The sequence below is a fragment of the Rhea americana genome, unplaced genomic scaffold, assembly GCF_003343005.1.
Source record: "Rhea americana isolate MKP2758 unplaced genomic scaffold, rheAme1 scaffold_14, whole genome shotgun sequence".
In the NCBI taxonomy this organism is placed as follows: Eukaryota; Metazoa; Chordata; class Aves; order Rheiformes; family Rheidae; genus Rhea; species Rhea americana.
The window spans coordinates 363,546-385,545 of NW_028185483.1; the positions used below are offsets into that span (position 1 = coordinate 363,546).

At 37.6% G+C, this 22,000-nt stretch overlaps 1 protein-coding gene and 1 long non-coding RNA gene across 2 annotated transcripts in view; both read right to left on the reverse strand.

The window, feature by feature from the left end:
• Positions 1–884: 884 nt before the first annotated feature.
• LOC146599373 (uncharacterized) lies at positions 885–9,168 on the reverse strand. The gene is made up of 4 exons (XR_014895001.1): positions 8,903–9,168; positions 8,710–8,797; positions 1,522–1,707; positions 885–1,017 (listed from the first exon to the last, which is right to left on the reverse strand). It is a non-coding gene; the product is annotated as an uncharacterized LOC146599373 (long non-coding RNA).
• Positions 9,169–10,239: 1,071 nt separating this feature from the next.
• The window catches only part of PIK3CB (phosphatidylinositol-4,5-bisphosphate 3-kinase catalytic subunit beta), a 115,954-nt gene continuing 104,193 nt past the window's right edge, over positions 10,240–22,000 (reverse strand). Inside the window, exons 20-24 of the mRNA XM_085298545.1 lie at positions 16,247–16,414; positions 15,778–15,901; positions 14,321–14,466; positions 12,674–12,806; positions 10,240–11,861 (exon numbers count right to left, since the gene is read on the reverse strand). Of these exons, the coding sequence (XP_085154671.1) occupies positions 11,724–11,861; positions 12,674–12,806; positions 14,321–14,466; positions 15,778–15,901; positions 16,247–16,414 (709 nt within the window). The 3' untranslated portion in view covers positions 10,240–11,723. The remainder of the gene's footprint in view (positions 11,862–12,673; positions 12,807–14,320; positions 14,467–15,777; positions 15,902–16,246; positions 16,415–22,000) is intronic.

Here is a 22,000-nt window from a genome sequence, read left to right on the forward strand (position 1 = left end):
TATTAAAGGGTCACTGTGAAAGGTGTAGGCTTATAGACTGACAATGTAATAAAGCAGGAGCTCTGTGCTTGTTTTTTTGAGCTGAAGTAACCAAGCACCATTATTTCTACTGCTAAGTAGCAAAAAACGACAAAAAAGGGCAATTAATGAATACATTGGAAATAATAGTAGTCAAATATCACAAGGTTTAAGCAGGGAAGAAAGAAAAACCAACCACTCATTAATTCATATAACCAAGCATCCAAATCTTCTGATCTGGCAACATATTCAGGCACACACTTAAAGTATAGAAAGAATTTCCCTTGACATCACTAGAATTGCACTGGACACTGAACATAGCCATGCAACCACATCTATAGAAAGCAAACAAATTAAATAGTATACGATATATGACCAAAGTAGTTTTTCTTATTGACTAATAGACTTTAGAAAAGACCCCTTCTATGCATCTTTTATTCCTGATCACCAATTTTCATATACTTACATCTGCACTTTCAGTGCTACATTTTTCTTTCTTGATCTTTCACACAAGAGGGATTAGTGCTGAAAGATCCTGCAGCGAGAAGCCTTTAAGGCTCATTTCTGAAAGATGAGATAGATTCCTGTCTCCTCAGATGCTGCTCTTTTTTAGCCACAGATTGATCTGTTCTGCAAAGCTTCACCTCAACATTACCGTATGCTCAAAACAGGCCTTGAACTTGCAGATTATTTTATCACAAATTAAGAATTGCAGGCAAGACTTTTAATTTTGGTGTATGTCATTTCTCTTATTCAAAACGTTTGCTCATTCTTCAGTAGTGAAGTAATTCTTCAGTGACTGCTTCCTCATATGGGTCTGTGAACTATTCGGAATCTTTCATTAGAAAAAAAAAAGTTGTAGGAGAAGTAGGTGCCGGTTATTTATGTTCTGCTAGAAAGCTGGGTCTCTTGTTACCAAGCACGAGCACTGAAGAGCTGGTCACACTTTGTTCCTTCTAGGTATTTTCATCTTCTTGTTAAATCTGTCAATATGTGTTTCTGGTAAAGAATTAGAACAGTGAGAGACTAGTTTAGGGTCCAATCCTATGAGGAATTTGCATAACAAGATCCTACTACCTGTGTATATACACTGTAAGAACTAAACCAGGCTTTTGTGTACAGTTCTGCATAACTACAGCCAGTGGGAGGTGAGAGGAGAGCAAAATCAGAACACTGCACAGTTCAGAATGGCTGTCACCTTTATTTTTCATCCTACAAAATGCGTTTGTGTGACTTGTTTTAGAATACGCTACGTGGAAAGTATTTTGAACAAGAGATAAGTAGAAAGAGACCAAGTGCTTCCAGTGGTCAGGAGGGAGGGAGGGCTACCCTCCAAGTCAATCCACCAAAAGTTAATGCAATTACTAACTATCAAATGTAGAGCAGAGAGACTAATTCAATCAGAGAGGCCAAAGGGATAATGCTTGGAGACACAGCAACGCAACGCGGAAATGCAGACTAATCAAATGCTTTATCAAAGGAAAGAGGAAACAATTTCCAAACCTTAACTAAAATCCCCCTGCAGGTTCTTCATCTTCCGAGGTTTCTGGCTTTTGCTTTGTGATGTTTGTTCCATCTCACAGCATTTGTTTGACTGTTTCTGTTCTCTGCACGAAACAGTTTCATCAGCTTCTGGTTAGTTTCTTTTATCAGATGAGCCTCCTCCTTTCTGTTTTTTCAGCAATTAGCCTAATCGTGAAAGAGAGCACGTAGAGGAAAGTATTTATTATATTTAATGTCTAAGCCTACTTTCCATAATTACACAGAATAGTGATTAAATAAGAACATCCAGAGTCTCCTTGTGTCTGCAGGATTTCTCCAAACAGGTATTTGCTCCATCTGATGGAAAGCGGCTGCTCACTGATCTCTTCTAAACCTCCTGCATAACCAGGACTTCCAGGTTTGTAAGGAAACAGATCCAGGCTTTACTAGGTGCAGTGCCGTAAAAGGAGACACTGTTTTGAAAAGCTACTCAGACTTCTGCTTTCATCTAAGCAGGTGCTATTCTAATGACAGATAAGATGAGCTGGCACAAAGGAAAGAAAGACCTTAAAGAAGAAAGCAAAGGAGATGGGAAGCACAGCCGGAGAAAGAGAGAGCGGCTATTTAAAAAAAGATTTTCCGGATTGAGTCTCTTCTCTAAGTCTCCTAAGAATAAACTGTAAGTATACCTCAGATTATATTTTGTATACGTTTTTAACCAAGAAAGTTATTTATATATATTTCCAGAGCATGTCTCAAAGAGCCACAAACACCTTTTTTACTTCTGCGGTATTATCTATTTCACAAACTAGGAAACCATTATGGGATAAATAACTTGACCTAAAAATTAGGAAGCCACTGGTAGAAGTACGTAATTAAGAATCTCCCGAAATTAAGATCTCCCAAACTTGCATGTCTGCATTTTTTTCTTTTAGCCGTTTCCCTGCACTTCCTCCACCGATCTAGGGGAGGTGGAACAGCAGCATCCCTATACTTTTGTGTACTTACTAACCCTGCCAGTTGGGACAGCTCACGACAGTGTTTCTAGGATTAATGCTGTTAGTATTTTCAGTTGCACCAATATCCCTAGCTCCGCGGTATACCTGACAGCGTGGTGGCAACATACGGGCAGCACCCAAAATTAGTGTTCAACACAGTGCTAGCCCGTTTCTTGAGTCATGGGATAATTACTGTTTATTTTCTATACTAGTTCCTTTATATTTATTACTTATCAGAAAAACAAGCACTGCAAAACTCTTTTTTCACTGAAGCAAGTAAAGAGGCAAAACTGAGCCCAAGTTTACTGCTTTGCACATGTTAGCATTGAGGTATCTTCACCATTCCTATGAGGTTTGGAATTTTCTTCTTGGGTCTACGTATTTGATGTTATTTGTAAATGCATCATGCAAAAATTAGAGGTGATTTTGAAAAAGCATCTTCCCTTAACCACTACAAAAGCTGTTTTCTAAGCAGATCTCATAAAAAGAGTCTGTCTTTGGTAATTAGCGCAAAATTATTGTCTTAGCAGGAAGTGCATGCAAGTCTCAGCAATTTCTCAGCTAACTACATTAAGCTTGATAGCCACAGCAGCTGGTCACAAGCTTGACACAGATTAAAGTATACTCCCTTGCCAGGAATGATATCAAGAGACAGATTCTTCTCTCAGTTACACTGATCCAGTTGAAGAATAACTGATAGCAGGGGCTTTGCTTTGGAATTTATGTTGCTGTACTGGAGGGAACTGGAATGGAAATATGGGCAACGAACATCCACAAAATTAGTGAAATATAGCTGTTTGTGAAGTTTCTTTCTCCATAATTTCACTGGAGCACGCATTCTGGATGCAGGTAAGTTCAACTGAAGCAATAAAACCATGCTTTCCAGACTTTGGTGTTTATTTGGAAGTGACAGATAAGGATTTTTCCCAGCTTGATCTGAAAAAAAAGTAATGTAGCTGCCTTCTCCCAAGGGACTCTCACACTGATGGAAAGAGTCTTTAGACTGTACCAGATGTACAGAGACATTGAATGGTAGTGCTTTTAAAACGTTCAGATAGTCAGGGTCTATACAATCTTGGCAGTGGTATAGTCATGCAATTCAGCAATGATTTGGGAGCTCTCATAGGCAAACATCCAGGTTAGAGCCTTGATTTTTAGGAAAATATTTTTTTTTAAAAAAGGTACAATTTGAACAATGCTTTTTTTTTCCAGGCTTTCCGTCTCTGTTCAAAACCAGAGTAAAATAGTGCTTATCTACTAGCCAGTATAATATTAGTGCACGCAAGTGGAAAAAGAATGTTTATGATAGTATAGGTGAACTCTGCTAGATCTGAAGCCTAGAATTTAGCCTATAGAAAATTGTCTTCGTGCAGATACCTGGGGCTTACAACACGATCATCCTCAGAAAGCCTGCACAGGAAAGAACTGAGTGGAAAGCTCCCATCTACCTAGCTGACTTAGAAATTTTTACAGTTTTGTTTAAAAAGTGACAATCTTTGTACAAATTCTGGGTTCCCAAACTGAGGGCTGGTTAGTGTCGTCACAGCACCAGAGCCAGACTTGCTCTCCTTTTTCTGTCCGCCCCTGTTCCCTGCAGGCGACCATATATTGCACTTGCTTGTAGTGTGTCAGAGGAAAAGTCTCAGCATCTCATTTACGAATCCTTCATAATCGCTTCTGCTGATCTCATTCAACTAGGAAATTTATAGGTTAAACTTGTCACCTTTCTTTCTTCTGATAGTTCTAGCCCTCAGGGAAGGAGTCCGATTTTTGAAGACAAGAGAAGATGTTTACACAGGAAAGGTTCCAAAAAGCTGAAGCCAGCACGGGAAGAAACATGTTCTTTAAAGCAGCCACACTCTGGGAAAATGTGTCCAAAATGTGAAATCCTTATCTGCCGAAAATGCGAGACACTGCATTCAGAAAGCAGCTTCATTGCCCACAGCCTGCTTGATCACTATGATAGAGGAGGACACGCCAGCTCTAATACCTGGATCACAAAAAGCCACCAAGTACATAGAAGTGATTAAAGACTTTTTGCATGTCCCTTATTGGCATATGACTGTGTCCAAAACGCAAAAGTCTGGATCCAATCAGTTCACGCCATCTATATGCAGCACCCACAACTATAACCATACTGCAATTTGTGCTTACTATATGTAGCAGACATCTATTCACTAATTTAACTAATATGAAATCTGCAAACAAAGATTTGTAAGTAGGAGCTAGAAGTTTTTCAGCTGTTAAGAACAGGAATGTTTTAGCAACAGCTTCAGAGAGTTTTCTTCTTCCTCTAGGGGAACAAGATTATCATTGTGCTGCAGAAGAAAAAGTGAATCTTAAATGCAGAACCACTGAGTGTATTACATTTGTTGTGTAGGTATGTTTTAATGTTGTCTGTGTTCTGGAATAGTAAAACATTTAAAAAAAATTGTAATGAGTGTGCAGTTTGATCGAGGGGGGGACGAGTTTCTAAATGCTGCCCTAGCCACAAAAATTGAAGAATACACTCAAATTCTCTTCTGGAATTTCTTAACTTTTATAGACATTGATGCCTAACTTGTTACTCAGCACCTCTCCCTAGGAGGAGCAATAATGACAGCAACTCACAAAGTAGCTATTTAAGCCTCCTTCAGGTTTAAGATCTGTGTATTGCAGCACTAAATAAAACAGTATTCACACTGTGCTGTTAAGCACACTAGCACATCGCACACCTTGAGACGTCTGCCTCCGTTTCCTTCACAGCACATGGAGGGCTGGATCCAGCAGTGATGAGGAGAGCAGCAAGGCGACTAGCCAATATACGATGCTAGGTGGAGGATAGCACGTGAGGTCCAGGCATGCTCAAAACTATCCACCTTCATGGAATTCATAACTAAAGGTTGTGGGTGGTGGAAGCCCCTGGAGCAGATCACCCCTGAGCCTAGCAGCATGCATCTTTTCCTCCCACACTAACTGGCACAACCCTGTATGCAGGATGAGTAACTCATCACTTTGTGGGGAATGGACTATCCGCGCTTCCTGTCCTGCAGCCATTAAGGATTCTTTCATCTAGCATAGCAGACACAGCACGGGCTGGACAGTTTGAACTTTAGTTTCATCACTCCTCTTCCTCAGTTCCCAAGCCACCAGTCCACAGGGAAAAAGCTCGCTCTTGCAGTCTCTGTGCCTCCCCTTCCCGCTCCTATTTCGGAGCTGTTCCATTTTTGTTCTGAAAAAATGTCTGGTAAGGAGACCGGAATCTGGATTTTTCTCCATCCCTAGAGAGTACTTTAATTGTGGTATATCATCCATTCTGCCTTTTTTCATATGGAAAACAGCTTCAATAGTGAATTCAGTGTCATGTACCCATCTTTCCCACACTCCAGAATATCCCAAGCCATAGCACTCACCTCCCTCGTTGTGATACGCTAGATGAACACTCCACAGCCCCTAAGCAAAGAAGGGTAAAGAGATGGCTTCAGAAACCAGGAATGAGCTGCTTTGCCAGTGCTGTACAGGTGGCTGGATCAGCTATGTGCATTCAGACAATGAACGGGGCATGGGGCAAAGTCCGGAAGGTATGATAAGTGGGAGAAAATCTTGGCCAGGATTCACAAATAGGAACGAACTGCTACCTAGTTCCTCACCTCTGCCTGGGTTTCCGTGGTTCCGAGCACCTCCAGCAAGAGAAATATAGGCTTCTAAGACCAAAATATAGACCTTATAAAAATCCTTGCAATGTCAGGGTTATAATCCCTCAGAAACCATGTTTCCATGGTGCCCAATTATTGTTTCTGCTCACTTGCTTCATAAAAGCCAAATGATGCCTAGCAAACTAGAATTAACCTTTTGTTTCTCTGAGACTGCTATTTCAGAAGTGTGATCCTTCACAGGCTTCCCAAGAGTAAACCACGTAATTACTTAAGCAATAATATACTCATCTCAATCCCACTTCATCGAGCAATCCCAGGGGAAACATTTCTCCAAATAATTGCCTGAGGAAAGCTCAAGTGACAGGCTGGAAGAATGAAGGGCTGACTCATCACAACAGCATTATTTTAAATTTGATAGTTCAATACAGTAAAATCTGTTAAAAGATTTGAGCTGTCTTTAGCCAGATGTTCTAGAGATGACAACAAAACAAATTCTACCGGTCAGAATGCTGGCATAAATTTGGTTGCACTTTATCAGAGGACAGATTGTAAAGTAAGCGATGGTAAGTTCCTCGGGGAGGCTGTTAGGTTGGAAGAGCATCTAATAGGAGTAGTATGCAAACTCAACTCATTCAAAGAGAACACTTTCTCTTCTTCTCACTTCCACCAACAGTTAATGGTATTTTGCCACACTGTTTGAAAAACAGATAGTAATAGGAGTGGTGTAAATAAATTCCCTGGCCTTATTGGGAAACACATACCTTGTTCTGGATAGTCAAGAAGTTGGAACACAGAATAATTATAAATAACTACAAGATTTTTATTACACACTGAGACAGCATAAGCAGCATTGTAACTAAGATTGCTCCATAGCACTAGATGCTAAAATTATCATGTATTTCCTGTTTTAGCTATTAAGAGACCTGCTTTGAAGATCTGCCATTGCATCTTCCTAAGGCTACGTTCGTTCCTTCCATCCACGTAGTTTTAGATAAAACATTCCCCAACTTCCCATGTATTAAAGAATCCAGCTCTGCTGACTCTGCAATGCCTAAACTAACTAATATTTACCTATGCTCCCTAAGTGACCACATGGGCAAGAGATTATTCATGCTATTCCCATAGGACATGCTGGAGAAAGTTGTCACATCTACACAATCAAAACAAGTTCTCTAAGAAAAGACAAAGCTAGTTTTCTGAACCAAGAAACCAGGAGATGAAAGATCTGCAGTTCCTACGTCCATCTAAATCTCTTCTTATCTATTACGATTTTACTGTGACTGATTTGCGAAGATATTCTAGTTACAGAAATAATTTCACTACTAACCCTACCCCCAGAGTATATTTATCAGTGGTCTTTTGCACACAGACAGGCCCTAAATAGACCAGTATTGCACTGAGAAAGTAATCAGTGTGATGTTGTAGTTAGGCAATTAAACCTCTACCCTGAGTTTAGACTGGCTTGTATCTGGTCAGCCCAGCCAGAATAAGGCACATCTGCTACAGAAACACAGGCATACTCAACTGTGAGGTCCAAAAGCAGTACAACACTGCCCATCTTATATGGCAGCATCTACTAACGCTTGTTCCATCAGAATAGTTCTGCTCTCTCATCTTTCAGCAGCATTATCACAGAACCTATCTAATGATTTTTCGAAAATCTGCCAAAAGCTGGGATGCAGTATGTGAGCACAGAACTTTCACTTTTAATTTTAAAGATTGTTCAGAAACAATTATATTAATACAATATACTGTAAAAGAGTAAAGATGGAAATAATGATTACGTACTTGAAGATTCAGGGTTGATGCCATTCTTCAGAAATGACCGTGGAAAGCTGTGATCATAGCTCGATGTGTTAATAACTAAGAGCCTGTATTAGTTAATTATCTGCTTTCAATAATTCTAAGAGATTAAAGAGAAACATTGGGCTCTATTATATAAAATTTATGCATGAGCTCAGTCATAGGCATTCCTTAGAACATGAATGATTTAACAATCAACACACCATCCTCATTTAAAATTATGACAAAAGTGATAAAAGGGGAAGAGAATCAACTCCACTGGTGAGGCACAAATCAGTAAAGAGCTCCTTCCTTGGAAAGCAAGCATGGAACAAGGAGTCAAAGGCCAGCAGTTGTCATCATTCACAATTCAAACAGTAGACTTGTGAATCAAACTTGTAGAAACAAAGCAAACCCACTAAGCAATTATGCAATCCAAAAAAAAAAAAAAAAAAAAAAAAAGAGTGGAACAGACAAATGTGTACAATATATACTGCATACATCCAATTTCCAGTTGTTGCTTTCAAAATTAGTGTCTATGTATCTTTGCCCCTTTCAGATACAATGAAGATCTGCACATGCAGGCTTGGTTTAGGGAAAGTCATATCACCCATGTAAACATGCAAACAGGCTAGAAGTAGATTCGGAGGAGAGTAATTAGCATAGCAAGAGACCATCTGAACTGAAGGTGTTTTGTATCAAAACTGCCAGCTTGTGGTTAGTTTTTTTTACAGTTGCACAAAACTATCCTTCCTGAAACTTTCATATTATTTAAAAAGATTGTTTTTACTCACTGTTATCATCAACAAAATCTTGAAACTCTCACTATTAGCTGATCCTGTGATATCTCCTGGATTCTGCAAACCATTTCAAATAACAGCTCTGAAGAAGAAAAAAATGATCTCACTCAGCATAACTTACCTTACCTTTTTAACACTATAGCTGGATACTGGCAAATAAGTACAGAAATAATTAATGGACTGATACCATAAAATGTCCAGCTTTCTCTTCTTGGATGACAAAATGGTGAAGGATAGACTGTTTCTCCTGTTATTTTTCTCAAAGCAGTTTTGCTTCTTTTAGACAAATACCTGCAAGCTACAAGAGGTAACATAAATGATGGAAACCTGGGGAAAGTGGTCATCTACTTACTAATAAAATTCAGCAAACCTCTACTCCACTTAAAATTTAAAGTGAAGCTGTCACAAAGTTAACTTCAGTTACCTGCTTAGTGTAAGGTTCTTTCCCAGGAAGTCAACCTGGAAAGTAATCTTGTTGGGTGTGTTATCCCCTCAGCAATCTAAAGACAACGTGAGTTCAGTTTACGCGAAAAAAACTCATTATTGTCTTTCACTGCCAAACATCAATATACACCATGGAACTAGTACCTAATTTCCCTCTCCCACACTAATTGCCAACAATAAACGCAGTGAAGGCAAAAACAACCAAATACAGGGTATTTCTAAATTTCCATTCAAAAGATATTAATCATTACAGATACAAAGTAGAGATAGTATTTTCTGATCATCTCTAAATCAGAGCTACCTCAAAGATGATGGGGAACAAATCACATTGTCTGACATACTTATATAACCTGCATTAAAGTAACTTCCACAAGTCTTGTAATACAGAACATCCTTACTCCTTGCAACATCCCAGCAGTATACTGGGGAGAGGGTTCCTGCATCCGGAAGTCATGCTGCTTCCTCTTTTTTTATAGATAGGAACCCAAGGCACAGAAACTTCAGGGATTCGTTCAAAGTTTCCCAAGAAGTCTGTGGTGAAGCAAGGAACTGAATTGTCTCTTTAGCTATAGGTGGAAACACGGGACCATGCTTCCTCCTACCATACACCTGAACACCTATGCCAAGCATTCAGGATGAATTGGGCAACTCTATCAGGAGCTCTAGGCAAGGTTATGTCTCCCTGAACAGCAAGACATACCAGAAACATTTGTCTGAAATGGAGAACTCAAATATAACGTGTCCAGGAATGGTTTCTGATGCAAATTTATACACTGTGAATTAGCTGAGGATATGACATAATTTTTCAGAATTATGAACTGTGAAATAGTTTCTTTTTACCCTTCCTCCCATCTGCTTCTGAAAAAAAAATGGACACATGGCACACTAAGTGTTATTACATCATTAAAAATATAAAAGAATTTAAGCACTTGTTACTTTTACAAAATCCTAGAAGTAGAGGTCTTTTCAGACAGATAAACCCCAAGAATGCGGGCAAGAGATCAAGACAGCATGTAAAGTGCTAGCTTGGCTCCAGATAGGCCTTTGACCTTTAAAAGAGACCAAAAAATTCACTCTGAACAAAGTAAAACCACCTTTAATTAAATTCCTACATAAAACAAAATTTCTATTTAAAACAACTGTTTAGTCAGAAGGTGTGTGTGTGTGTGTGTATGTGTGTATATATGTGTGTGTGTGTGTATATATATATATATATATATATATATATATATATATATATATGTTTAATTCTCTTTCAAATGTCAACAAGAATTGAGAGCTACCAGTGTTCTTTGGAGAACAAGCAGTAGTTGAAGTCTATCTTGCTGATGTTCAGAAACAGTATGTTACATCTTTTAACCAGCAGTTCCTATTGCACATAACACATTTGCTCTCCATTTAAGCACCTAAAGGCCTGGTACCTCTCTAAATAAATTAAAACAAATCCAGTTTCTTCAGCAATCATCTTAAACATAGATATCTTTGAAAAGTAATATTACTGCAAATTTTAATAAATACAGAAAGAAAAGTTTAATGACTTCTCATTGGTGTCTTACGGATTGATCTTTTACCATAAACACTCACTTTCCCAAATATGTTCATTTTTGGTACATATGCTCTAATAATCACTATGTGTAATATATCTATGCAAAATTTTTCATACATATTTATAACTCAGTAGATCTGCATGGCACAACTAATCTGAGATATGAATTTTAATGTCAGGCTTTAAGGAACTCCTTGCTGAACACGGAATAGATCTGTCTCTTACAGAAGTTGACAACAAAGCCCCAGAGATTGAATAGGAAATCATTTCTAGGAGGGATATTCAGATATGTTTGGAATTGGCCTAACTTTCCTCTTACTAAAGGACTTTATTTTGCATGTGTTTAATGTCAGGGAACCAAAACTGTGCAACCCTGAACACTTGGACACTGCATTATTTTCAAAGACCTCTCCTCCCACCCCCCAAATCTTACAAATACCTGTCTACACTTCTTTTGGCAGCAGTATAAGACATTAAGCAGCTCCCTGTAGTATGACGATACTGTGGTCGCTATTTACAGTAGAATTAATGCATCTGTGCCAGTATGGCAGAATTCATATGAAAAATACACGCAACACGGTCATTTTTAGCTAGATTAAGTTATCAAAAAAAATTTTTTTACTCTTGTTTCAAGTCCCAATTAGGAAACAAAAACCAGTTCTTTCAGAGGTCTTCAAGCCTCCTGAGTGTGTTAGAGTATATTACCCTAACATATAAAAACAAATATTTACATCTCCTTAAAGTACCAAATAATTTTTAAAAACGCCTAGTAGCTCTCAGCGTGCAAAGTCAGCAGGAACTGATTATCCAGGATGTTTACTATCTGTATGGAAAGTCTTGGGATCAAGCATTCAGAAGCAGAGTGCAAAAGAATCAGGAATTATTTCAGGCCATTTCTTTTTGTTGCTGTTTTCATTTCTTTCTTATTTAAAATAAGTTTTGTTGGTCCAGACTACAGATCCCTTTTAGAAAACACTTATCAAGGTAACATTCAGATTAGTGCAAATCCAAAAATCTTCTAGGATCTGTAATCTTTTCGAACAGTATGAGCCATCCAATTCACTTTAGTAGTCCAACTTTCTCGGAGTGCTTCATCAAACTTTTGCTTAAATTGTTTTAGTGCTTCCTCCTCACTTTTCCCTAAGGCAAGAGAGTCCTAAGAGAGTAAGAAAACAAGCACTATTAGGAATTTTACAACCACAGTTATCGTCCCCCTTCACATCTTAACACAGATCACATTCTGCATTTTTCTATTTTGGAGCTTTTCCCTATTATTCATTTATCAATATGTTAGTGATATTATTTGGGTTTAAAGATAAAACTAAAGAGGAAAGTAGATGAATCAAAAGTTGTTTTGAAAATGTTGTCTAGTTTCTAGCTAAAATTTATTGAAAACATTGAAAGCATTCCTGATGAATATGGTAGTAGCCCGCAGTTCTGCGGCCAGTAATGATCACACAGACAGATGACAACTCATCTGATTAAGGTAATCTGAAGACAGCCCCTGGCAAAATTTTGTATGAGTTGATCAAGCTGCAACATCCTATCCTGTTCTTCTGGTCTAAAAATCTCACTAGATCTTCTGCTTGGCACTAAACTGTCAATCCACAGATTGCTTTTTATGACCTATTTTGGGATCTGAATTAAGAAAATCATTTTCTTCTTCACAGTTCTGTGCTCCTGCATTTAGCTGCGAGGTAAAATACCCCTAACTAACTACATATAAGATGCAGCGACACTGCGCTCATTACAGAACAGTCGAGAAGAACACACACTCAGAGCTTCCTTTGACACCTAGGACAGAGTACAGGCTTGGTTCTATACTGCAGAAAAAGGAAGCTTTAAGACCTATATGGAAATCCTTGGAAAACTGGCCTAGGAAAACAATTAAAATGTACCTCTTTTTGAATCAGAATTCACGTTCTGGAAAAATGGTATGCTCTGCTGAACTACAAAGCTTATTTTTACCTTGAGATACTGGATGTCCTTGACAGAAGTTAGCTCTGGAAGCCCTGCAGTTAACATCAGTGCAAAGAGTGTAATAAATAGGTTCCCATGTTTTCGCAGGATCAAGTATGCATCCTCACAACACTGGCGGAACCTTTATAGGCAACCACAAAACAGAGTTAGCACAAGGCATGAGAATCTACATGACTGACAAATATATCTATTTCCAAAAATTGTTATTTGGTCTAAAACACACATCCTAAAAGCTTAGTAATAGGAAGGACAACTTATAATTGTAGAAAAAAGTAGCCCAGAGGTGTCCATAAAACCTTTACTGCATCACCACAAAATGTCTCCTACTCCTCTAACAAGCCATTAAAACACTGGTAGAAAAGACTGAAGCTTTAAGAACTAAACTGTTCTCCAGGAAAAGAAAAATAAGATAAAGGTAATATGCCTGTCTCCCCTAATTTGTTAGGTAAAATACCCTGATGATCTGACACAGCAGATACACAATGGAAAAAAAGAACTCTTTAATAGTCCCTGCTAATTGAACCTATTCTTTTTTTTACTCACATGCTCAGAATTGAACCAACTGTGAGACCGTGCAGACACTTGAGAACTTCCTTAATGCCCCTGAATGTGTCACTGCATTCTCCCAATGTGTAATCAGTACACTTCCACAGAACACTGAAGATCCCTTCAGATCAAGTAGTAATACTTCAAATACAAATAATTTCTCTTCTGAAGCCTTTTTCAAATGAAGGCAGAATCCCATTGCTATTTACAATGCTCCCAATACTACAGCTCTTGTACAGTCATCTAATAGCCTTTACTTCGTGTTTTTAAATGGAGCTAGAGGTCGATTTCTTTACTCTCCAGGAAAGGAACGGGTCTCTGGCAGTTGTCTTTCAACTCTCAATGGGTCTCTCCCTAGACGTATATTACAAACATATTTATAGTTTTTTCTACCAGAAGCAGCCATAAGATTTGCCAAGCTATACCTAAACAGTTAACAACACATCTCTGTCAATAAATTCTTCCTAGGAAAATTGACAGCAAAGTGAAGGCAAAACATCCAGAATGACTCTCCCATCAACTGGCAAGAATAAGGGGGAGGAATGAAACTATAACAAAGTAGGATCACAGAGGGTAGTTTGCCCTCGTTACATATTTTTGTCTTCCACTGTAGCTGTCTAATCCAAGAGGTGAAGAGACATGCAGAAGCACTGGATTATGAGCACACGGTTGTACATTCCTAAGCATGCAGCTAAGGCATGATTGATGACCATATTGAACGTGCATTGATGGACAGAAAGGACAACAGGGAACCTGTTGAAGTCCAGTGTTTCATCCTACTTCAATGATATACTGTGGAGTCCATCCCTAGTCCTGCTTATGGTTAAAAAAAAAAAAAAGCAGACGAAGATCTGCTGTTTCCTGCTGGGGAAGATAAAAAGGATCTGTATCTTTCCACTGCAGAGCTGCACCTTCAGAGATATGAAGACATTTGTATATCTGTTCTATTTCAGGTAAGGAAGTAGACAGTATTGTAAACATGCTGAACCATGTAAAAGCAAGCAACCAAACCAGACAGGTCACTGTGTATGCTGGAAATAATCAAAGATTATCTCAGCTGCAAAAGGAAGAAATCAAAACAACACTCACCGACCAAATTTTTCAGTGTTCCCTGTTTTTCCTTGTTGAATTACATGAATGAAATCATAGGTGAGAATGAAAGGTACCCGTTCCCTTTTAATTCCGAACTTGGACTTGAAATTTCCAAGAATATGCCCAAAATCTATATGAAAGAGCTAAAAAGTAGAGGTGAAAATTAATTTCTCCCATGAAATATTTCTCTTTTCTAGTATTTGTAAAGGTTTCTGTTATCAAGAACACTTAATTCATAATGCTACGCTCTAATCTCCAGACCATTGTTTCAGCAGGTGCTTGCACAAGATGCAACTCTTGGGAATATTTGGTTATACAATGTTTCAAGATTTATTTTAAAAGGTCAGTGACAACATCCAGGCTTTTATGAGCAACTATCACTACAAAGTAATACGGAAAACATGATCTCAGTTTCAAACATCTGATGTCTACCAACAGACACCACATAGGTAGCATCAGGTAGAAAAAAAATGAGCCCACTGTTGGACTCACAAGGTTCAACATCATAGTATCCAAAGGCTTTTAATAAAGTCAGGAGCAAAGCTAGGAGGAATTTACATTAATCTCAAGGAATCTCTGATAGTTCTTTCATTTCAGAAAGAAAGAGAAAGGTATATTAACACATATTTTAAATAGGTAAAAACTTAATTGACAAAAAAAAAGAACAGTGTCATGGACAAGAACACTGCAACAAATCTAAAAAAAATCTTTCTTTTATAACTTTGTCAGGCAGTATCTTACAGGCAGAATAATTTCACTAAAATCTGACAAAAATAAACTAGAAAGAAACAAACAGGAAATATATTACCTCACTCCAAGGTTTTGAGATTACAGTCACAAAGTTATATTGTTACTAAGTTAGTTGCCTATTCAAAATTTTCATCGCGTTGGGCTTTAGAGCCTAACTTCTGGAGAACTACATCATTCCAAACAGCAATTCATATAAAGGTTGGTCTCTTTCAAGATCTCTGAGACTGAGATCAGACTATGACTTTTCCCCAATTAATCTGAATATTAACAGGCCTTTTAGATGTTCTGAAACACATTTACAGAATCTACATTCTGTAAATTCTATGGAACAGTCTCGCTTGTCTAATATCCTAAGCTATAGCAGTCCAACAACAATAAAAAAGTTAATTATAAATGGTATCAACTCTAATACTATAAATATATACAGTATAAACAATGTATTATAAATAATACAGTTTCAATAAAGTCTAATAATATAAAGCTAATATAAATCATAACAGTCTAACAGTCTAAGCTGCAACTGCTTTCTTTCCACTGTTCTTCCCACTGTTCTCTTAGATTTCAATCTTCTATTTATTGAGAACTGAAGACAATTTTAAGGAACATCCGTTCTAACTAATTTGGATTTAGATATAATTTTACTGCAACACTTAAAAAAAATTAAGATACTATAGTTATTTTACTCACTAACAGGACTTTTTTACCTGACCATTTTTTCTGACCATGATATTGTCACTGTGTCTGTCACCAATTCCCAGTACATAAGTAGCTACACAGTAGCCAGCGCAAGACAGAGTAAATTCTTCAATGGCTCGATCCAAGTCATCTCTAAAAATAGAAAGACAAGTAATTGGTGCATATTATTGTTCATGCATCTCACGTCTTGACATGAAGAAATATTGTAGCTTGCTTAATCCAGAAGGCCACTGGGATGTTGTAAAATTAAACTTATTTGAGAGAAAATAATGTAAAAAGTAGCTATGGAGGATGAGAGAAATGCAAATATTAAAGATATAGCATCAAGACATGAGACTCATTCAGTTTTCCAGTCCTCTAGCATTTAAGACCGGGCCATTGTTTGAATTCCAAGGGCCATCTGGATCTGAGCAAGACTTTGCATGCCTCAGTCACCAAGGAATTTTGTATAGTTAAGAAAAGTATTGTAAAAGTTACCCTAAATTGTATTCCTTCAGCCAGTTTAAGAGAGCATCTTTGTTGAAGGCAGCAGCAGCAGCAACATTGCTACTATTTAACTGAATGTCAGCAATGGTTTCTGAACTAGAAACAGCCTCAATAAGGCCAGAGTGATCTCCAGTTGCTAAACAACCATATGGCAAAATCCTGAGACAAAACAAAGATCAATGTTAAAAACAAAAATAAGAATGCTTCTTTCGTACATCAATATTGTGAGAGGGCTGAATATTCATGTTAATTGGAACAACAAACTTTCAAAAGTTAGTACACAAATATTGCTTGAAAGGTTAAATGTTTTCAATTGATTGCTGTTTTTTTTCCCCCCCCAGTTCCATAAATACATAAAAAAATAAATTCTAGGCAACAATCATTTTTCCGTTTTACCTGTAATGTGGTAGGAGAGACTACAGAGGGAGCTATTTCATTTCATTTGCTAGTTTACCAACTAGAAGGACAATAAGTATCATTCGTGTTCATTCTAGATAGTAGGTTATTTGTGTAAATGGAAAGCAGGCTCTTATGATTTCTCTTATTTCAATGAAAAATGCTAGAAAACGCTTTAAGTATACCCCTAAAATAGTATTTTCCAACATTTAAAACCTTTAACCATAGAAACCTAATAAAAAACAGGAATATATCTTGACCAATTTATATGAATTTTCCTGTGCATTTATATGCTATGCCTACTCAAAATATTTATGACAATAAAATTGCATTAAAATAAAGAAAAATAAGTAAAGACGACAAACATCAAGGAGCGGTATATTTATCTATATAAGTATGTTATTTTTCTAAAGCAGTTCTTTCATTTTTTGAAGAGGAAAAACCATCACATATCTCAGGCCAGATGTCTAGCATGCAAAATGGAATAGGAGCTTAGATTTAATGTCAATATATACAACAAAAACTTAAAGCAAACTCTTCAAAGACATTGGATCAGAAGGTCAGTTCTCTGCGCTGGTACTAGGCAGATCAGGTGAAGAATATTTTCTCAGTTCTGTTTGTGGACCCACGTATAAAGAAATGGATGTCAGTGCAAATCTGACTGCGAGACACGAGCTATAGGCCCAACATGCTAATTCACAAAGCTGCATAAAGATTTGTGAGGCATAGTAAATGTGCAGCTATATAAATAGATACGAGGAGAAAGAACAACTGACAACACCTTCAAGGGCATTTCTGTATTTAACAGATATTAATTTTGATTGCTACCTCTTCACTGACACAGTCTATTTTCTCACACCCTATGGAAGAAAAAAAAAATCCAGATGACATTAATAAGTACTGTTTGACATAATAGCTGTTAGACAGCTGAAGATTTTCTCAACAGTGATGTAACCGTAATTCTTTAACACATAACTGGAGTGGTTTAAGCACTAACAAATATATGTTGCCTCTTCCACTGGCAACATTTTGAATCAAAAACTGGATTCAACGTTTTTTTTTTTGTTTGTTTCAAGAGAATATCCAAAATCTAAAAAGCGCAGATTGGGAACCTTCTTCTGTTTCTATTCTAACCTATTTTCCAGTTAAAAATCCCAACTCTCTAGGCCAAAGTTCTCACCACGGACAGAAGCGTATCTGTAGCAGCCCGCCAGCTTTCATGATAGAAGGAAGCACTGCCCATCCTTATCACGACATGACAAACGTAAGCCAAGTATTGCCAGGTTAAAGTGCATGCTGGCCCTCTTCCATGGCATTTCAACCCACCCTACTTGCAGCTTAACTGGGCACAAGTCCAACAACTTCCCCTCCAAAAGTAAGCAATGATGAAAGCCTTCAGCCCCTTGAGGACTGCATGCTTACAACTGGAGGAAAAAACATCCTTGTCAGAGAGACAGTTTGACAGGAGTCAAGTTAGGGACAAATCCTCAGGGCCCTTTCCATCTCATCCTGGTCTTTCTGATTTCAGCATCTGTCACTGGGATACATTCCCTGCTTTTTAATGCTATTGAAAGACCGTGGAGAGATCAATACACCAATCCTGTGCAAGATATAAAGTTTTTTTCTTCACTGTGTTCTTCTCAAATATCACTAAAAAAAGTCTTTTCTCTCTCTCTTTAAAACAGACCCTTATTTCAATAATTTAATTCTCTAAAGCAGTATCTTTTCAAATACAGCACCAAAGTCTGGTGCTTTTATCAAAAACTCTGCAATTTCCAGATTGATCTTTGCTTCACAGAAGCTGCAAAATCTAATGCAGCACGATATTTCTGATTGGAGTAACTTCTCAGAGAAGAGGCTGAGGCAAATGGCAAGCATTTTTCTTCTTACAGTGGCAAAACAAGTTAGAAGTCCTGTTTTTACTAGAATGAAGTTATTAAACATTCTGTAGTAGAAAAAAGTTGAAAGGCACAGAACCCATTATGCATCCACAAAAGGAAAAAGGGGGAAAAAGCAGCTTCAGTGAAATCTAAGCCTTGACAGAGGGTATATGGCAAGGAGGAAAGACTACTTCTTGGAACGGAGGGCTAAAGTTGTATTTTTCAGGAAAACAGAACACTACTCTTTCTCCTGATACTGATGTCTCTTTCCCAAGCAAAGAGAAGCAAGTCAACGAGCTCTGACTCACGAATAGTACAACTGAATTGCAGTAATCCACAGATTTTGGGAGTTAACTCTTCCTTAGATGTGTATAAATTGCAAACATGGATTAGAGACCATGGTCTTATCCCTCCTAGCTGCATCCTTGTGCTTCAGATGCTGGGAGTGCTGTTTGCCCAACTCTGTTGCTAGTTAGGGCTATTTCAGGGCCCTTCCTTGGCAAATGTCTGGTTGATACCTCTTCAGTAGATGTGGAACTGTAGTCCTGCCTCAGTCCCGGAGTTTTATTTTACAGTCATAGAAAAGATGAATGGAAGGAAGATGCTCCCAGTTAAGTAAGGAAATAAAAGAGGCCAATTATAGAAGTTCAATTCTCACCAGGACCTGCCTCTTTCTCCTTTTTTGTTCTTAAAGAATTTAAAGAAAATCTTTGGACACAATAGTAACTTTTTGGTTTCTCTTTGCTCAGTTAAGAAGGGAAAAAAAGCATTAGTCAGAGAAAGCATATTTAATAATTCCCAAACATCATTCCTGCTTGCCAGGCACAGTGTGTGGGCCTGGCTAGAACCACAAACTCCACTTTTGGGAAGCCAGTAACCAACAGAACGCCTCATCTGGGATTCCATGGCTGCCAGAGGTTGTCCTTGCCCCTACATGCTGGATTGGTCTCCACATAGTCTATTTATCATGACATAAATTATCTAAGTTCCCTCAAATCAGTGTTCAACTTAACTGCAACTAAATACACAATTCAGCTACCTCCTAGCAAATGCACACTTCCAGAAGCAATTTATTATTCACATTCTTACTACATTCCATACTTCATTAAAAGGAGTCTTTCTGCAAGTAGCATTTTTTTTCCTGATGGATAACTAGTTTATAATTCACTTATCTGCGTGGGCTGATGTTATGTGCCTTGTGAAACTAACACTCCAAAAACAAAATTTGAAAAGATAAGCTCCAAGAATCCAACTGAAACATATCAAAAAAAATTTAGATGAGTACTGCTAGTCTTCTAAACAATATTTTAAGATTGCAAAGCACAAAAGATTAGAGCTCTATGTTTAACAGGCATACCAGACTGCCTTTATAGCCTACAAATGCTTGATTTTAAAAAACATGAATTCCAGTATCTTCTTTAGAACATTTCTAAAGAGAAATTAGATTTGAGAATTGTGTTAGCTAAAAATTGTGCATAGATTTCGCTGGAAAAGTCCCCTCCTTACTAGACATTTGTATTACAGTGTTGAACAATGCCTGATGCTTTTTTGATTACTTCAGTATTCCTACAAAGGAATCATGCTTATGTTAGTATATGAAGTTAAGAAAGCTGTTTTGCAAGAGATTTTGGAAGACAGAAAGCTATTCCTGTCTGAAAATTGTTTTCTGATATCCAAGTATCAAGGAAAGAATACTAAGATGTATCTTGAAGATGCTCACATTGACCGTATGTCTTTAGCTGTAAACAGAAATACAAGAACTGCTCACAGGAGAAGAAAAAAAGTGGCTACTAGAGAAAGTAGTCAAGTCCACTGCTCCTTGTACAATTGAGTAAAAAATGATCACCTTCAATGTGAGAACACATAGTCCTAGAAGGTTAGTGAAGGAACGAATAAATGAAAATCCCACAGTCCTCCTCATCATTATCTAAAAAGTTCACAAATACTGGAAATTACTATGCTTGCTATACCTTAGAAAAGTTAGCCACTATATTTTGAAAGAATTGTTTTGCAGAAGCAGCAGTGCAAATGAGAAGATTCTTACTGAACTGAGTACTTCTGCCTTAAGAGAATATTTAAATGATGAGTTTCCGCTTCTACTATGAGTTTACATCCTCATACAGCCAGCTCTGAGGAAGCAGAAATGGAAGCTTTACTAAAAGACAGACAAAAAAAAAATCCAAATGAAAAAAAACACCCCACAGATCACTTCAATCCTATAAAAGTCTCCTTAATACTAAATATGCTAGGAAAGCATACTTATTCTCCACTGATTTTATAAGAGCTGGTTTAGAAATACATTCATTTAAATGGCATCTGAAAGTACAATTTGAAGTCTGTCACAACATACACCTATTTGACCAAGTCAAATCTCAGCAGAGATGCACCAGATGAAGTCAAGAATTATTAGAAAAGGAAAATAAAACATAGTAATATAGAAGCAAATATAAAAGCACAGAACATAGAAATCTGCAGTAATAAATGAGATTTTCAAGTGGCAGGCATATTTTGGGAGGTAGAGAAAAAAGTCTTGCTGAAGTCAAGGCAAAGACATCCACTACTGTTTCCCTTCCTCAAATCTGGTCATTTTATCCTATAAGGCAATCAGGCTAGTCAGGCATGATTTACCATGCTGGCTCTTCCCAGACATCATGATTTCCATCATGCACCTCTCCATGCAGCCCTCCTAGAACAGAGGCATAAACAGCTCTCTCCCCTCTTCTTCCAAACCTCTCACTTCCACGAAGCCCTTGTGTACTAAATATGTAGAAGACAGATGTTCCTCTATTAAATTTTGTTAGAAATAGATACCAAGTATAAAATTCATCTGGACAGGAACACATTCACTTGTGGCTGTGGCTGCAAAAACCATATTTTCATACAAAAAAAGTCCAAGAGGAAAAAGCAAACAGAGTCTGATTGTCTGGGTCTTCCACAAATCCGGTAATTATCAATCTGACTGTAAAATTCTATTATAAGGGATCTCAGACCTCTCAGTCCTAGTTCCAGTCCCAATATCTCCCTCACCTCCCCCCCCCCCCAAATAATACTAATACTTAAAACTACCTAATTCCTTGAGAGGATTTGCCTATTAGACCTACCTGTTAGAGAATCTAGATCATGAATTCAACAACTAACTTCTGGGCAGTACTGCTCAAACACCAGACAGACTACAAAATTTCTTTGCACAGAAGCCTCTTCACTGTTTGGCAGATTTGTGTTCTATGTTTGTACCTCACCTTCATACATGATTAGAACCTAGAGAAGGGTTGTAACTCCCTTGGTCACTAAGTGAATCCCCATTTAGGTTTATAGTAGGAAAAATTAAAAGAAAAAAAGAAAAAAAAAAACAGTTAATAGGTAAGTTTATTACAATTAAGTGTTCTCTAAACTCCTTAACAAACTTACATGAGGAGTTTATAAAACACTTCAGAAAGGTCACTCACAACAACAACTGAAGTCACAAAGC